Source organism: Monodon monoceros, unplaced genomic scaffold (assembly GCF_005190385.1).
Source record: "Monodon monoceros isolate NGI ecotype Baffin Bay Population unplaced genomic scaffold, NGI_Narwhal_1 Super_Scaffold_15, whole genome shotgun sequence".
Taxonomy (NCBI): domain Eukaryota; kingdom Metazoa; phylum Chordata; class Mammalia; order Artiodactyla; family Monodontidae; genus Monodon; species Monodon monoceros.
Window position 1 is genome coordinate 13,388,421 of NW_021703771.1, and position 16,454 is coordinate 13,404,874.

A 16,454-nucleotide genomic window follows, 5' to 3' on the forward strand; every position below is an offset into this window, starting at 1 on the left:
TTTGGGAATTCCTTTTGTTGCTTTCCTGTTCTGAATTTCCTGTCTCCTGCAGAGATTCCGTGTCTTTTTCTTTTCTCCCTTATTTGATGGAACACATCTTTCAAAGCTTCCAGAGAAACGGTACATGGGATGTAAATTTTTTTCTGTAACTTGCATGTCCCTAATTTTAATGACTTGCATTTCCATAATTTTTCTTTTTACAGCACACATGTAAATTTCTACGTTTACCAAGACCAAACAAGAGACAACAAATCACCACACAAAGGCCTTCCAATGGCACTGGAAGAGGGATGAAATGCCACGTCAACTGATGTGCTTTTTCAAACCAAATAAGCCATAGGGGCACCAGAGTCTACTCCAAGATGACACAGTGGTCCTGTCTGAAATTTTTAAAAGGAATACTCTAGAAAATAGCACATCCATCTGTACATAAATTAATGCACCTTAAATGCCTGGAGACTTCTAAGGATTTTAGAGGTTTTTTTTGAGTCTTGATTACAATATTAGCTTTAATTTTAACAGAGTTAACCAATAAAAGAAAAATGTCAGTTCAGTTTTAGTCCCAGTCCAAATTATTAAACATTTTGAACTGGAAGACTACTTTTGCTTCAAGTTTGAATTCTGTCATTAATTCTTTTGTATAAGAATTTAATTCAGCACATAAAACAGCAGAAGGAATAGCTATAAACAATCTTATACATAGTTAAGAAATATAAGAGAGAAAATGTCTGGAATTTCAGCATCACCTAAATTAGAAGTATTTTCATTCTTAAAAATAAATAAATAAATTCCTGACACAACATCTTACTTTCTTATTAACATCCCTGCAAATGGCAAGATTTCTGATTATCTTTACCTAAATTATGAAAAATAGTAAGTCACTTATTAGATAAAGCAAACATTACAGCTTCTAAATAAATTACCCACCTATATTCCACCGCCTATATTTTGCATCGTCAAATTGTTGTCTCAAGACTAGGAAATCTATAACATCAGGCATATCATGGTACCTAAGTACAAACAGAAACAAACTGATTAGGTCATATACTTACAAATATCTAAAAGGCATTCAAATTTATCTGGATCTTGAAAAATAATCTACAATACTAAGAAACTATTGCCTCTTTCAACAGTCCTTACTTCATGGTAAATGATCCACCGGTCAGTTTACCAGTATCAGGATCCAGAAAAGCAAGTTTAAGGCAGCAAAGGGTAGGCAATCCCACTTCATACTTTATGCCAACTATTTTCATCAGTTCTTGTTCCTGAGGAAGATACAGAAAATAAGAAACCATCTTCACAAAATAAACTGCTAAACATAATAAAAAAAGTTATCCATTTTAATATTGATCTAGGTGATTACTCTGTATGTATATGTAAAAATCCACTGAGCTGTGTACTTATCGGTGTACTTTATAGTATGCAAGTTATATGTCAATTTAAAAAAGAGAAAACAAAAGAAAGAAAAAAAAAGAAAAAGGAAAACTTTATCGAAATAAGAGTTTTCTAACACAGTTCCAAGGACATGGAAATAATTTTAAACTACTGCTGATAAACCTAGAAATACTTCCAAATTTACAAAGATGAAGTTTGCCTTAGATGTTAATGTTGTCCAGTTCTCACCATAATTACATTTTATTCCCAATTTATAAACTACTGGAATATATAAATTCAATCTTATGTTTCTTTAGAAATTAAACACCTTCTACTCCCCAGATTGTTCCAATTAGAAAAGGTATCTTCATGATACAGTTTCTTATAGTGAAAATAGTAACACTCAATACAATTTCCTCTATAATCGCATCTTTTTGGACTATTAAATTATAAACACCATACCCGTAGTTCCATTTTATGCCATGGCTGTTTTTTGGGATTGATACTATAAATTTTATTTTTCCGGGCCATTTCAACATACGCTTCATGTCCTTGTCGGAAATAATAAACCTAAAAAGTAAATAAAATCACAATTTTAAAACTTGAATGTGTTTCCTTTGACGCAAGATGCACGGTATCAGCTGAAACTGCAGAGAGAATTTAATGTCCCTTAAACTAAAAAAAATTCTAATATTTTGATTTTTTTTTCCCCTTCTTTTCCTCAAGCTGTCCTACTGTCACTTAATCATAACCAGTGTTCTAAATAACATTAAGAGGTTAGGATAAGCAGTTATTTTTTGGCTTTTTGGTTTCACCATTTTATTTTTGGATTCAAAATAAGTTAATTTATGTTGCATAATAAAGTAAGTTGTAACTAGGGGTCATGTTTAGTTGATTATTCACCTACTTTTATAGCAAGCAGTTTGTACAAATGCAGGAAACTTTAAAATGAAAAATATATTTTCATATATATTTTCACATATATTTTGTCATTATAAAGAGAGCAAGGCATATATTTATCCTCATTTACGGAGGTCAAATTTAAGTGACTCCTGACTACCACGCTGGAGAACCGGTACGTGAATACAGCAGTCTGACCCCAAGTGTTCTTCCCACAACACTTCCCACAATAAATAGTTGAGCTTGTTAAAAAATGCTGCTGGAATTTCAAAAAATGCTATTAAGTTCTTAGCAATATTTTGGGATACCCATTAGCTTACACACATTCATTCTATTCATTAATATTATTATTGCTCCAGCTGCCTGGAACTTTAGAGTTACTTATTACTCTTGCATTAAAAAGGTTTTGTTTTCCTTTTTTTTTTTTTTTAGAACTGTCAACTGCCTGTCACCTTCTACTGTTAGTGTGCTCTGCTAAAGAAGCCTCTATTTTAACTCCTAACTTATTACTATGAATCTACTGAACACCAGATAACCCTGCCTCTTAACATTTACGCATAAAACAAGGAGACATGAACTCCTGAGTGGAAAAGTTTGGTCTAATCTTACATTTTCATTTCAAATTCACAAGAACATAGTCCAAAATGATGGCCAGCCACCATATTTTCTTAAAAATGAAATGATATTTTGAATATAATAGATTTTTTTAAGATCAAGGAACATATTATGAACATTATAGTTATTTAAATAAAATACTTCTTTGAAATAAAATTAAAAATAAAAGGCTGAATTTTGTTTTTCCTTTACCATATAAATATATTTTAGGAAAAAGAAAACTGGCCATAAAATCCTCTTATTAAAAAATACGTATTAGCTTTTAAAATGTCAACGAAACCTCTATTCTCTTACAATATTTAATTTGCTATTGCAATTTTTACAGTAGCCTCAAAAGATTATCAGTAAAGCTTTCCTCCTAATTTTCCTTTTTCCATATACAGCTACAAATATGTAAAATGAGATACTTTATAAAACTGCTGCAATTTTCTGGAGTTCTGTTTCAAGAGCTATAAAAAGTATTTAAAGTTACTTGAATGAAACAAAGGATATTTTTTAAAAGCTAAAAAATACCTCATCACCCATTTGTGGCACAAATGGACATCTTCGGGGGAGAGTATCTGTAATCCATGTTGAAGGTAACCATTCTTCTAACGTCAAACCGTTTTCCGTTAGTTCTCCCACAGCCAATCTCTAAGTGTAAAACAATATAAAGTAATATTATCATGAAAGCATTAATCTATCAATCTGCCCTTTAAAATAACTACAAAGGTAGTTTAAGAAATAAAAGGGGAAGGGATCTTTGTACAAAAATGTATATTAAGTATTAAAAAGCTTACTCTGGGAAGATGGCAGCAGTGGCAGTATAGTTATATTCGATTTCTCCAAATCACTCCATAAAAAAAGAACTAGATAAACCAAAGCTCTACAGACAATATTCAAAACTAGATGACAAGATATTCCCATAAACACCAAAGTATAAGCTCTGTCTCCTTTCTTTCCTCTCAAAATTCTATCAGTTTCATAAACACTCCATGTAACAGACCGAAGCATATTCGATATTTTATTTTAAAAAATCCTAGTCATAAGCGTGTTAGTAAGAACTAACTAAGATACTCTCATATGCGCTGAGCAGTGCCAAGATACAGAAGGCTAACTGTTTCCATGGGCTGGGCATTATACTTCCACATAGCCCAAGAACATTCCTTTACTCCTTTTAAAGTAGCCATTTCACACACAAGCTTCTAAAAAAAATTTTTTTTCAGATTTTTTTTTTTTTTTTCAAACAGAATGCTGTCAAGCCAGGTCTCTTACTTTTGTGAATAGGCCTTTGAGAAAAATTTAAAATTTTCCGGTCACCTACAGGTGGCCATCATTGCCTGGATATTGTTACCTTAGACTTTGGAAAAATGGACTTTGAGCTGAAACCTAACATATGTAAGTAGAGACAGAAACTTCATGCAGCTGATTAAAAATGTTTTGGTTCAGTGTTTGTAAACTAAGATTTCTAAATTTTATTCTCTTGCGTTTGTTAAAAAAAAAAAAGGTGGTTATAAGGTAGTTATCACTGTGAGTTAATGAAAGTTCATGAAAAGGAAAAAGGTCACAATGGGTGTCGAGAACACCATCTGCAGCAGGTATGCTATAGTTGCTACTTAATACTCATTTTCCTATTAACTCTCCTTCCTATTAACCACCTTTGTATTTCTCAGTTAAGCACATCAGGAGAACTCTCTCTGGAGAGTAAGGGAGGAGTAAAGGACTTTGGCATTTACTATACGTGAGATGGATCCATTGGAGAATTTTAGGCAGAAGAGTGATAGGATCTGACATATTTTAAAAGGATCCCTCTGGATGCATCACAGCAGGCATCTGCAAATTATGGCCCACGGCCAAGTCCAGCCCACTATCTTCTTTTATAAATCAAATTTTATTAGAACAAAGCCATACCCATTCGTTTATGTATTGTCTAGGGCTGCTTTTAGGCTACAATGGTGGAGTAGCTGGCCCTCTACAGAAAAAGTTTGTTGATCCCTGCTTTAGAAAACAGAGGCTAGGGGGATGAGGGTAGAAGCAGGAAGAGAGATGGAAGGCTACTGCAGTAATACAAGTGAGAGTTCACGGTAGCTGACACTAGCATGATTAGCAAAAGTGGTGAAAACAGTCAAGTGCTGAATGTATTTAGAAGACAGAGCCATGATAATAATTCCCTGATGGACTGAATGTGGAATGAGAGAAAAAGGAGAATTACAGGGTTTTGGTGTAAACAACTGGAGTTGTCACTGCTGAGATGAGGAAGGCTGAAGTGCAGCACGTTAGAGGGGAAAGCTTAGAAAATAAATTTTGCTATGTGTTAGATTTGAGATGTTAAGCCACATGACATGTGAACAGTTATTTTATCTACACGTAGTTACTGAGTAGCCACTACTGTTATGCACTGAGCACAACACAGAGTGAGATCCACAGATCATATCACTCTTACATATGATGAGGTGTTCAGTTAAAGTGTTTGAAAAAGGTTTCCTTTGACTTAGTAAAAAGGAAAAAAGGTAGGAAAAGTCTAAAAATTACTTATTCCAGCCTCAATATGAACTGTTAATACACTAAGGCAAGCATTTCTTCCCAGAATGTCGATTAGGATAGCTAACAACTCTTACCTGAAGCCAGGTAAGTTGGATATTAAATAGAAGTAATCATATTTATAACTGTAAGACTGTGGCATAGACAAGAATCATTATGATAAACATTGTGACAATTCCTCAACAATTCTTGGGGAACCTAGAAGTTTTGGTTAAAGTAGATTTCTGTCAGTTAGTACTTACAACCACTTAGGGGATAAAATGCTTTGACATGTCTCTACATTTCCAGCCTCATGAATTGCGATTTCTTTAATTTTGGAGATACAGGTAACTGATTTATTTCCTTTCTATCCATGGATATTCTTCTAGGCCCACCTAAAATCTTATTTCTTCTGGAAAGCTTATGTGAAACTCTAAGATAAGATGGCCCCATTTGGTTTCTGAGTTATTATCTATAAAATTACTTTGCCAATCAAACATATTTTATCATGTGATATTTATTCCATTTTTTGGGGGGGGGCGGGATTCAAACAACTTGTTAGTCACACATTGTTTCTGGAGCAAGTACTACGTCTTACACTTCTTTTTATCCACTGTATTGCTTTATAAACTGCAGGCACTAGATCAAAATTCATCGCTCTGATTTCCAGAGCTCCTAACAGCATAAGGGATATATGTCAGATAATATCTGAGATAACTTTACTGTATCTCTCGAGAATTCTATTTTTTAATAAGCATTTTCTATATTTGCCTAACTGGGTTGTTTTTTCTTTTTTTTTTGCTTAATTCAAACGATCATATGGAAAATATTTTCATTTTTTTCATAGACGCAATAAATATCAACTAATTAACGATGTCTCAGTTACTTTTCAGCCCTACAATTCTATGCGTAAGAAGGGAAATATTGTGTTTACTTGAGATAAGACGACTAAGGAATAAGAACAATTCTATCTACTGTTAGATTCACTGATAGGCTGACAACAAACCATGTGAACAAAAACCCAATTACAGGGAGTAGCCTATAAGATCCTAACCTTATGCTTTTTAAAATCTGTCCCACATAAATTTAGTGGCAGACAGACCCTGGGGTAATACTTTAAGCAAAACAGTGAAATGAAAATATGCCAAACAGTAACAGTGGATCCAAATGTAGCATGTGTGAAGGAGCCTGAGGTATTAGTTTATGGATAATCATCAAATAAAAGGGGACCAGGTGAAGTAAACTGCACTCCTGGGATAAAAGAATTATGTGAGGTAACACTGCAAACCTCAAAAGTTCATCAAAACTGTCTTGAGATGAAAAAAAGTTTACCTCATTAGCCAGATACATGACTAAATCGGTTTTACCTGTCTACTATGTAAAGTAATAGGTCAGCCTACATTTATCATCACTGACAAGGAAGAAGAGAAATATTGTGGCTAATGTGTGGTACTCTCTTTGGTAAATATCCCCTAGGCAAACGCAAAGGAGGTGACAAAAAGGATAGTCGGCTGAGGAATGCAGATTAAAGTAATCCATAATTATAAAGCTGAAACAAACAAGTGCTCAATGGATGCAGATAAAATAAACACTTAAGACAGAAGTAGTCCTAAAATTTTTCAAAGCTCTCTAAAGATAAAGACCCTACCGTCTTCCTAGTATAGTATTTAATTCTACAGATAACAACTTCTATTTGATTCTAAAAATGGCAGAGGTTTTAAAAAAATCTTCCATTTGTTTAACCAAATGTGCCTCGAATTTATAATCTTCTGGGGAATACAAAACGTGTCCCTTGTATTTCATTTACTTTAGAGCAAAATTTAAACAGTTCTTGTTTTTAAAGAATTCCAACTCCGTAACAGCTAACAGATATTATTCGCATTAACATTCATCTCTTGCTTTTTCTGATCTGTCTCAAAGTAACCACAGACTAAAGACGTAGTAATCAAACCAGTACTACTGACCTAAGGACCAGTGATGGCTCACATGCTCTGTAAATTAATGAAGGCTTGTTACCACAGTAGTATTTTCAGCAGTAACAGTAAGGATGGTTGAAAAGTAAAGGCAATTAAAAGACTAATAAACTGTGTGTTTTGTAGCATTATTTTTTTAACATAAATAAACAAATCCCACTGGAGTCTCAAGAAAAATATCTGCTCATGTTATACGATTAAGTGCTCAATATTTACAATATGGTAATTCTACAAGTAAATACTCTCACATGCTAAACATTTAAAAACTTGAGGAAACTAAAAAGATCTTAATATATTTTAGTTTACTGCTGCGTACTTCTGAGTTTTTTCTATTACTTGCTCTTACACCTGAAAAATGCTTATGTTCATCAGCTGCACTTTTAAAATGCGTGCTGTGTTTTTATAGAAAACATACATATATATATATATATATAAATCAACCTTCTGTTTTCTTTCTTTGGGCTTCTTTTTCTTTGGTGATACTGGTCCATCTTTTTCTTCATTTACTTTCTTTCTTTCCTTTTTAATCTGTTTTTGCTTCTGTTTTTCAGATTCTTCTTCTTCATCTGAACTGCTTTCTGCTTTCTTGGTTTTATGCTTAGGAATTTTCTTTGGTGGCTGCAGATTAATTCCTGCATCTGCTGTCCAGTCAGAATAATCACTGGAGTAGTCACTAGAAGGAAAGAAGAGATTTAAAAAATACACAGACAAGATACACTTTTAAGACTTTGTTGTATGAAAACGTAAAGAAAGATCATCATAAAAAGTAATGACAGAACAGTACATACTAAATGAACTAAAAATATTTCCTAACTTTCAACTCATCTTCTAAATAGTTTCCTAGAAGTCTGTAGGCTTAATTTACTTAAGTATCTCCAAAAATTTTTAAGATAAATAAGGTCGTAGTGCTAGTTAAACAATGAACTTAAGTACCTTCTATGATTTTAGCAAACATACAGATTTCTGAGTGCTGCACGTGTTCAAAATATTGTGGAGTATACAAAAATGAGGAGCACAGCATCACTTTCCTCAATTCTAGCAACAACAGAAAGATAGCCCTAGATAGCACAGGAGGTACTGTCACTGAGGAAGAAGCATAGGGATTCCTTTTTGAGGGGAGGTGGGCCCCCTGACACGGGAACGCCCATGGTAGAGCCCTGATGCCTTCATGGTAGCTAGATACCGAACTGACAGGGCCAGAAGTCCTCCTACCCAGCGGGAAGACTGAGCCTGCCAACTTTGCACGGCATCTCCAGTGTACACCCTAAGTGTATCTTATGCCTCAAAGCAAAGTAAGATTCAGAAAAACACAGGCCTAATATTTTATGTATCACTACCAATCGTGTTTGCCATTGGCTGTATCTCACTGGAAACTCAAGCTTTCTTTTCAGTTCACCTTCAACAGACCTAAGTTTTACTAAACTGATGTTGCAAAATAAAGAATCCAATTATGTTATCTTCTGTTTTAATTTTAGTACATGAGAATATTTCATTACTTGATTTTATAGTTTTATAAATATAATTACCTTAATGGAATCTAAATTATACTGTGTTAAAATCAATAATCAGGTTGCCTAGATTTACTGATGTATATCCTCACTCCTCTAAACATATTGCTGATAACACTGAAGGCATATTTTTCTGGAGTTTTATTCTACTACCTTGTCCCTCTGGTCCGAGTGTCCTTTATGGGTAATTTACCCATTATCTCCCTAAAAATAATCATCACAGATAAGAATCAAATAATTAAGGTGTTTTCTAGTATGATTTCATGACTTCATTTTAAAACTTAAAATGATTTTGAAGAACTTAAATAAAAAATATTTCTGACACTACTCTGGATATGTGGGAACACATCTGCAGGGCAAATAGCCACCTAGGCTATCCTCAACTTAGGAGCATTTATTTACTCTAACCCCAGCCATGGTCACTGTAAATGGCACTCGCCAAATACTCACTGTTGTTACTCTCTGGAGCACTCAGCTCTTACAGAAAATCGGCTGCCACCAGCACGGACTACAAACCCCAGAGGTCTACGTACTTTACAACAATTTCCCCAACTGCTGAAGCCAACATTGCTTTTTCAAAACAAGAACCTCTATGTTGTTTCATGGTTTGAGATACAGGCATACCTTGTTTTTACTGTGCTTCATAGACACTGTGTTTTTTACAAATTGAAGGTTTGTGGCAACTCTGTGGCAACAAGTCTATCGGTGCCACTTTCCCAATAGTATTATTTTCGGATTAATGCTGTTTTTAAATGTTTAATTATTTTTTTTAGACGTAATGCCACTGCACACCTAACAGACTACAGTATAGTGTAAACATAACTTTTATATGCACTGGGAAAACAAAAATTCACACGACTTGCTTTACTGCAATATTCTCTTCATTGTGGTGGTCTGGGATATCACCAATCTGAGATCTCACCAAACCTGAGATATCACCAATGTATGCCTATACTCTATTTCCACCGCTGAGCCAAAAGAAAGTGAGTTTTTCTTCTACTGTCTTCTTTCAAATACAGAAAACCACCAGACATAACAATGAACACTTGCATATCATTACTGGGAGCAACTACTGTGGAAATAGGGAAGTCCATGACAAAAAGAGGTAAAGAATTCTTAAATACAGGCTCTTGGTTTCTTTGGCAATGTTAAGAGCTAGTTCTGCCAGGGAATAACTATCAGGGGCTAAACATAATTACCATTCCCAAAGGCTCTACTTCTTGCTGCTGAGACCTCGCCAAGGTCAGCCAAGGCCATTAAGCCCTGTAACAATGTGAATCACAAGTAGAAGGAGCTGAAGGAATCCTCGCTTACGTGATCAAATGGGGTGGGAACAACAGGAATAAGGGAAAGTTTATTCTCATTGCTGGAAGGAAATATTATTAGCATTCAACAAATTCCATTAAAAAAAAGTTAACTCTACAGAATCTCATTACTTTCATAATTTAATGCATAAATATTTCTCAAAGCCAGTAATGAAGCTAGCTTGTGGTTCAGTATTACAAATATAACAGCATTCAGAAGATAAAATATCAACTAAGAAAAAGTTAAAAGCATCATTCTGTAGATCCAGTTACAATATCCAAAAATTTTTTTCTACTAGCGAAAACATGTCAAAGGAAATCTAAATTTTGGACAACTACAAAAAAACTCTGAAGAAAGATCAACTTTAAAACCAAAGGGACTCTGAAATATGTTTCTGATAGAAAAGAATTTAACATTAAGAATCAAGGCAGCTTTCTAAAGAATTTACATTACATTTGGAAGAATAAAAATTCATTAAATTACCTAGAACTGCCATCACTATGCCATGCTCTCTCTTCCTCTTCGGACGTTCCACCACTGACAGCAACAACTTCACCTTCCTAAGAGATAGTTAATACATATTTTATTGTATAGCTTTACAGAATAACATTCTATGATTACAGAAAATATCAGTGACATCTAATAGTATGAATCATATTAGAATATTTATATTAAAACCTGATTTAAGTTAGTTGTAAAACACAGGCCTCATATTTCTATACAAAAATTATTGAATGTATCCAAATATTAAGTGTATCCAAAGATAAAATACTTACTAATACTGGATTCAGAGCAATCTCTTGGGTGGATTAACATTTTTTTAAAAAGCCTCATAACACATCTTCTAGACTGGGTGATACCAAATTAATATTTGATATCAACTTTACTTCTTGGGCTTTTTTTAAAATTTAAGTTTTCTATAGATGCATTGAGAAACTTAAATTCAGGAACTTTTATGTTTTTATTATTAAAATAGCTTTATCATATAAAAAAAGGATATTCCAACTCAGGTATTATTTTATACAAATGGAGAGGATTAAAAACTACCCAAACACTCTGATTTCTCTTTAGTAAATATTCACTGGTTAACACAGGATACTACCTGTGAAGCCATTTTCTTTATAAAAATTGGTTTTTTTTGGGGGGGGGCACAAAATCTTGCTCCAATAAAAATACCAGCTCACATTCATTAAACTTTTAGTATATGTCAGAAACTGTTCTAAGCACTTTGTATATATCATCCCATTTGATCTAGACAAACAGTGCTGGTGATAAGAATCAGTCATTTAAATAAAAGAAACTAAAGCTTAACCAGGCTAAGAAATTTACTCAAGGCAGAACAATTAATAAGCAGCAAAGCCTATTTTGAACTCATGTCATTTTACTTCAAAGCTTAGACCCCACTCTACACAAGAACAGTTCAGTGTTACTAACTGCTGGGCACATCCAGATCATTTTTCACAAGGATAATGAAATGTATTTTTTTACTAATTAAATGTTATATCTTGGGGAGAAAATTTTTCCTGTTTTGATGGCTTAAAAATGAAGAATGTATTACATAACTATTCCACAGGGCTTTGAAAACTAGGCAAATATGAAAAGATCAAAATCCAGAGTAAATTTTATTTAGCAAATTTAACCTTTGCTCAATATAACTGAAAAAAAAAAATCTAAACAAGTGATCTGATTATTCCCACTCTTAGTATATTACTTCTTTAAAGGGGGAGAACAGAAACATAATTCTACATTCTAAATACAAAATAAAAAGGTACTATATGGAAGTACAAATTATTTGAACCAAAAACCCAGGATTCTTTCTTTCTTTTTTTTTTTTTTTTGTGGTACGCGGGCCTCTCACTGTTGTGGCCTCTCCCATTGCCGAGCACAGGCTCCGGACGCACAGGCTCAGCGGCCATGGCTCACAGGCCTAGCCGCTCCGCGGCATGTGGGATCTTCCCGGACCAGGGCACGAACCCATGTCCCCTGCATCGGCAGGCAGACTCTCAACCACTGCGCCACCAGGGAAGCCCGGATTCTTTCATTTTTAACTAATATATTGTGCCAAAGGTGATATTCTTTTCTTATTATTCTCCTCTACAAATTTAAGGCATAAACAAATTAGTTTTGAAGACAAATCAAAGAATTAGTAGAATTTTCTTACGTAACAGACGTACCTGGAAATACATTTTGAGCTGAATTAATATTTTTAAAATTTTATAGAAACTTAATATTTAAAAGAGTAATATTATAAATCTTTCAAAAATAAATATTTTATAATGCAAATAAATAGCACACATATATTTTACATTCTGTGGCATATCTAAATTGTTATGTGTCAAGTTTATATAATGAGTATATTTTATCTTTTTTTGCCAGATTGAATGTATCGTTTTGTTCTGGCCATACAAGGATCTGAAAACACTGGAGACTTACTTTTAAATTATGGTTAGAATACTCTCTGTGTGTGCTAATATTGCCCTGTCCATAGAGAATATATGTGGAGAATCCCCACACGTGTCTAACACTGCAAAACGTAACATGACTTCAAAAATGTGTAGCTGTCAACATCTCAGATCATAGAGTCTCTGACTTAACTGTGAGTGAAGGGGTAACAGGGAGAGTGCGACAGGGGAAGGAAGACCATTGTAATTGCTAAATAAGACTGATTTGTGACTGCAAATGGATTCCCTTTGCTGAAAGAATATATAATTTAGTAGGGACAATGGTATTTATGGAAATAATTGTACCTAAGGAATATTTTAAAAATTTACATTGAGAAAGCTATAAATTGGTACAGAGATTAAAAACTAACCAAAATTGTCAGATGTCTATTGATCAGTTACAGTTACAGACTAGAGCTTCATGGTACCATTTCAAAAACCTGGTTTTGGAGTGAAAGGAATGTGCGTTTAATCCCTGCTCTACCATTTAATAGTTAGGTAAATGTGTAATCTAAACATCTTTGAACTTCATAGCCCTCAAAATGGGAATAATTAATTCACATGCATTTGTTTTGTGGACTTGAGGTTATGAATATCTGTGCCATGCCCAGAACACACACTACGGTCCTTCAACTATCACTATCATTTTAAGACCTAGACAAACCATGTTTGAGCTACATCTATAAATATAACAATGAATGCAAAGAATAAAAGTTACATTTAAAAAAACAAGTAAAAATGGAAACAGAAATCTATGAGTGTGCTGAGCTCTCACATCTGAAGAACTAGTGCCATTTTCTATCTCTTCTGAAGGTCTGGGAGTCTCTTCCAATGCAGATCTCGTACGATAACTGTGTTGGTTTGCTTGCTGCTTTTTGGATTCTCCAAGATCCAGGAAATGTTCATGAGTATGATTCTGGAAAAAAGTAAATTAAATTTATTTGGAGTATGCTTAAAGAACACCTTTTACTTTAAAAGCTGTATTTTTTTTTTTTTTTGCGGTACACGGGCCTCTCACTGTTGTGGCCTCTCCCGCCGCGAAGCACAGGCTCTGGACGCGCAGGCTCAGCGGCTGTGGCTCACGGGCCCAGCCGCTCCGCAGCATGTGGGATCTTCCCGGATCGGGGCACGAACCCGCGTCCCCTGCATCGGCAGGTGGACTCTCAACCACTGCGCCACCAGGGAAGCCCTAAAAGTTGTATTTTTTAATGATAAAAAACCCATTCATATTTAAGATATCCCATAAGTAGACTAAAGTATAGTACCACCTCAAATATCTTAACATTAAGTTAAAACACAGGTTTATGATATGTTGAAATTCACTTGCTGATTGACAGGTTATAAAAACTTTTTTTTTCTGATGAGGATTCATAATAACAGACTAAGCCTAACACTGAACTCTCCTGTACCTACGCCAAACCTATAGAACAGATATAAGAAAGAGGACCACAGACTGGGAGGCATACATAATAAGGCAGAGGCAAACTAGAAAACAAAATGGTGATCACAAAGCTAACCGATCACTATGAGACTTGGATACCAGGTGACTAGCTCTCTCTTCTGCTGCAGGCAAATGTGAGAAAAGTCTTCTTCAGCAGATGAGAAAACAACTAAGACTGATCAAAATAACTGAAAGTCCAACATGGTTATATGATGGAAAAAACTAAACAAAAAGAATTTACACCTGAAAAAAAAAACCCCAACTTGTGAATATAAAAAAATAGAAGGAAAATACTAAAAATTACCTTTGAAAAAAGAGACTGACATCAGACTTATATATACAACATATCATGCAATAAATCATACAATAAGAAAAAGGAACACTATCTTTAAAGTGTGGACAGAAAATAATTTTGAACCTATTAGTTATATCCTCAGTCCTTTGAACCTATAGTTATATCCTCACTTTTTTTTTTCTCTCTTCTCATTAACTTTGTTTTAATGGATCTCAAAATTCTGTGACAGATTTCTGGTCAAGTTGTTTCCATTAAAAAGTACTGATTTAAAAACTAGTAAGTTAAAACTGCCACATACAGAAAAACAAATGGTCCACAAAACATTCTCTGTTTCTTCAAGGTTTTATGATGCATTGTTATCAATCAGTCTTTTACTATTCAGCTTAAATGGCTGATCGAGACAAACAGTCCTGAGACAGTTCTTCCACCACTGGTTAAGACTGGGGTGCCCGGTACTGGCGATAATATTCATTTAGCCTTCTGAGCTTTCTGGGCAGACATGGTGACCTTGCCAGCTCCAGCTGCCTTCTTGTCCACTGATCTGACGACACCGATAGCAACTGCCTGTCTACATGTCACGAACAGCAAAGCGACAGTCAGAGGAGCTCTCAACACACAAGGGGGCTTGCCAGGAACCTAACAGTGGCAGGCAGCACCACCACCTTTCAAGAATTTGAGGCCATCTTCCAGAAGCCCCTTCCCAGAACAGTGACCAATCTTCTCCTTCAGGTCAGCAACCCTGCAAGCTGTGTGAGCTGAGCTGTGGTACAATCCAGAACGGGTGCACAGCCAGCACTGACTTAGCTTGGATGGCTCAGGATAATCATTTGAGCTGTGAAGCTGGCTGCTTCCATCATTCATGGGTTATTTTTGCTGTCAGGAACCACAAAGCTATTATGGCTAGCAGCTCTGACAGACACGTTCTTGACACTGAGGTCTACATTGTCTCAGAAGAGCTTCATCCAAGGCTTCACGTGCACTTCAACAGACTGTTTTTTTTTTAAACTTCAGCTGTAATGACGGCTGAAGCAAAGGTGATCACATGCCAGATTTGAGAACCCCAGTCTGCAACTGGCCCACAGGGACAGTACCAACACTACCTGGAGGGGCAGGCACCAAGGGCTTGTCCATTAGACAAGTCGGTGGCAGGATGCCATTCAGAGTTTTAAGCCGCATGGTTCCACTGGCAGTGCCATCCTTACGGGTGACTTTCCACCCCTTGAACCACCGCACATTAGCACTTGGCTCCAGCACGTTGTCACCATTCCAGTAAGAAATCAGCAAAAACACGACTGTGTTGGGGTTGCAGACAATTTTCCTAATGTGGGTGTTGATTCTTTAATTTCCTCTTAACTCTTCTGGCTGTAGGGTGCTCAGTGGAATCCATTTTGTTAACAACAAACAAAGTCTAATATCAGTCAAGTTCAAGTTCATGTGGTTCCCTTTTTCTCTCCAGAAACTTTCAGAATACTCTCTGTTTTAGATATTTTCAAATCTTACTATAATGTGCTTAATTGAGGTTTTAAATTTTTTAATTTTGTATTCTTTTTTCCTTATTCTAGTTGGCATGCTATGCATTTGCTCAGCTAGAGATTAATTCTAGGAAATTCTGGATCATTTTTCCAACTCTTTTCTCCCTCTGTATATTTTTTCTTCTTTGAAGACTCTTACCAAATAAAGCTTTTTTTTTTTTACTATGTACTTCTAATCTCTCTGTGTATACAACATACACATTACATAAACATACACATACATGTTTTTCACATTTCCCTCATTCTCTCCATCAATTTATCCCTTGTTGATGCATTCTGAAGAGTTCTTCAACTTGACATTCCAGCTTGTTAACTTATTTTTCAGTGTTTTGTATTCCTCTATTCAACCCATCCATTGAGTTCTCCATTTCAAAGACAAGATGTTTCATCCCAATTTCTCCAACAGAACCCTCTCCAAAACAGCTTGCTGCTACATCATGTTTCCAATATCCTCTCTTATCTCTCTCAGAATAATATGCTGTGTTGAATATCTGAGTATGTTTGGCTCTGGTTTCACAAGTGTATTGGGTGGCACTTGGGAAGGGAGGGAAAAAGAAAAAATCTAGGTCTT

General features: G+C 35.1%; 1 protein-coding gene across 2 annotated transcripts in view; it reads right to left on the bottom strand.

The window, feature by feature from the left end:
* Positions 1 to 16,454, bottom strand: part of PHIP (pleckstrin homology domain interacting protein) — a 127,568-nt gene that overhangs the window by 29,188 nt on the left and 81,926 nt on the right. For both annotated transcript variants that reach the window (XM_029223975.1, XM_029223973.1), the window contains 7 exons: positions 13,391 to 13,531; positions 10,658 to 10,734; positions 7,803 to 8,034; positions 3,403 to 3,522; positions 1,837 to 1,944; positions 1,141 to 1,265; positions 928 to 1,010 (listed from right to left, as the gene is read on the bottom strand). In XM_029223975.1, the coding sequence (XP_029079808.1) occupies positions 928 to 1,010; positions 1,141 to 1,265; positions 1,837 to 1,944; positions 3,403 to 3,522; positions 7,803 to 8,034; positions 10,658 to 10,734; positions 13,391 to 13,531 (886 nt within the window). The remainder of the gene's footprint in view (positions 1 to 927; positions 1,011 to 1,140; positions 1,266 to 1,836; positions 1,945 to 3,402; positions 3,523 to 7,802; positions 8,035 to 10,657; positions 10,735 to 13,390; positions 13,532 to 16,454) is intronic.